A 2,133-nucleotide genomic window follows, 5' to 3' on the forward strand; every position below is an offset into this window, starting at 1 on the left:
CTGAATCCCCACTCCCATAACCCCCTCCCATTTCCACCATCCCCCACCAAAACCCCTTGACCCAATCCCACAACCAAACCCCCCAAAACTCACCAAAAAACCCCTCCACCACCCCCTAAACCCCACAACCCCACTCTGTCCCCAGTACCAGCCGACGCCTCGAACCCGTCCAGCGTGGTGGTGTCGGTGCAGAACGTCAGCGCGGCGCTGGGCTCGCTGGCCGTGCTGCCCTGCCAGAGCCAGCGCATGGTGTGGACGCAGGATCGCCTCAACGACCGGCAGCGCGTGGTGCACTGGGACCTGCTCAGCTCCTACTACGGTGATGGGCGCACGGAGAGGCTCTGTGATATGTACTCGGCCGGGGAACAGCGCGTCTACAGCTCCTACAACCGCGGCAGGATCCGCATGCCCGACAACGCCTTCACCGACGGCAATTTCTCGCTGGTTATTGAAGGTATGGGGGCGTTTTATGGTTTGGGGTGGGATTTTTTCGTGGAAGGGGCCATCCAAAGAGGTACTGGAGTGTCCATCCTTGGAGGTGTCCACAGAACGCATTTCCAGACAGGAATGTTTCCCTGTTGATCAAAGGTGTGGAGGGGTTTTATGGTTTGGGGTGGAATTTTTCTTGGAAGGGGCCATTGAAAGAGGTGGTGGAGTGTCCATCCTTGGAGGTGTCCAAGGAATGCATTTCCAGATGGGAATTTCTCGCTGGTTATTGAAGGTATGGGGGCGTTTTATGGTTTGGGGTGGAATTTCTTCTTGGAAAGGGTTGTTCAATATGGGAATGACCAGCCCAGGGAGGTGGTGGAGTCTCCATCATTGGAGGTGTCCAAGGAATGCATTTCCAAAAGGGAATTTCTCACTGGTCATCGAAGGTGCGGAGGGTTTTTTGCAGTTCAGGATGGACACCAGGAGACTTTTCTCTGTGGCAAGGGTTATTAAACATGGGAATGGTCAGCCCAGGGAGGTGGTGGAGGTGTCCAAGGAACGCATTTCCAGATGGGAATTTCTTGCTGGTCATTGAAGGTACGGAGGGGTTTTATGGTTTGGGATGGAATTTCTTCCTGGAAGGGGCCGTCCAAAGAGGTACTGGAGTCCCCATCTTTGGAAGTGTCCAAGGAATGCATTTCCAAATGGGAATTTCTCGCTGGTCATTGAAGGTACAGAAGGGTTTTATGGTTTGGGGTGGAATTTCTGCTTGGAAAGGGTTGTTAAACATGGGAAGGAACTGCCCAGGGTGGTTTGGAGTCTCCATCATTGGAGGTGTCCAAGGAACGCCTTTCCAGATGGGAATTTCTCACTGGTCATCGAAGGTACAGAGGGTTTTTTGCAGTTCGGGATGGATATCGGGAGGAATTTCTTCCTGGAATGGTTGTTCAATGTGGGAACAGTTGGCCGAGGGAGATGGTGGAGCCTCCATTCCTGCATAAATTGTCTTAGGATAAATTGTGCATGGATTGTCACAGGATAAATTCTGAATAAATTGTCTGGGGATAAATTGTGCATAAATTGTCTCAGGATAAATCATAGATAAATTGCCTTGGTATAAATCATAGATAAATTGTCTTGGGATAAACCCTGGATAAATTAATTGTCTCGGGATCAACCCGGGCATTGCCGTGTCTCCGCAGGCGTTGCCGAGAGCGACGCGGGCACCTACTCGTGTAACCTGCACCACCACTACTGCCACCTGTACGAGACGGTCAAGGTGCAGCTGGTGGTCACCAAGAGAGGTGGGCGGGGGTCTCACGGGGGTCCCTGGGGTACCCCGGGGGTTTTGGGGGGTCATTTTTGGGTTTGGAGTGGGTGGGGGTCAGCTGGGGGTCCCAGGGTGGGGTCAGGGTTTTGGGGGATTAGGCACGGAAATAGGGGAAATGTGAAAATAGGAAAATGGGAAAATGGGACAAATGGAAAATAGGAAAAATGGGGAAATAGGAGAAATGGGAAAACAGGAGAATGGGAAAATAGGAAAATGGGAAAATAGGACAAATGGGAAATAGGAAAAATGGGGAAACAGAAGAAATGGGATAAGAGAAGAAATGGGAAAATAGGACAAATGGGAAAATAAGAGAAATGGGAAAAGAGGAGAATGGGACAATAGGAGAATGGGAAAATGGGAGAAATGGGAAATAG

The 2,133-nt window shown here is 50.9% G+C and overlaps 1 protein-coding gene across 1 annotated transcript; it reads left to right on the plus strand.

The window, feature by feature from the left end:
- Positions 1–98: 98 nt before the first annotated feature.
- Positions 99–1,763, plus strand: LOC130588456 (matrix remodeling-associated protein 8-like; the record flags this gene model as incomplete). The annotated part of the gene is made up of 2 exons (XM_057389377.1): positions 99–454; positions 1,632–1,763. Coding segments are annotated over exons 1-2 (340 nt in total), but the record flags the coding sequence as incomplete, so codon positions are not given.
- Between the last annotated feature and the right edge of the window lie 370 nt (positions 1,764–2,133).

The sequence above is a fragment of the Malurus melanocephalus genome, unplaced genomic scaffold (genome assembly GCF_030028575.1).
Source record: "Malurus melanocephalus ecotype Western Australia unplaced genomic scaffold, MMel_1.1 scaffold_5227, whole genome shotgun sequence".
Lineage (NCBI taxonomy): Eukaryota > Metazoa > Chordata > Aves > Passeriformes > Maluridae > Malurus > Malurus melanocephalus.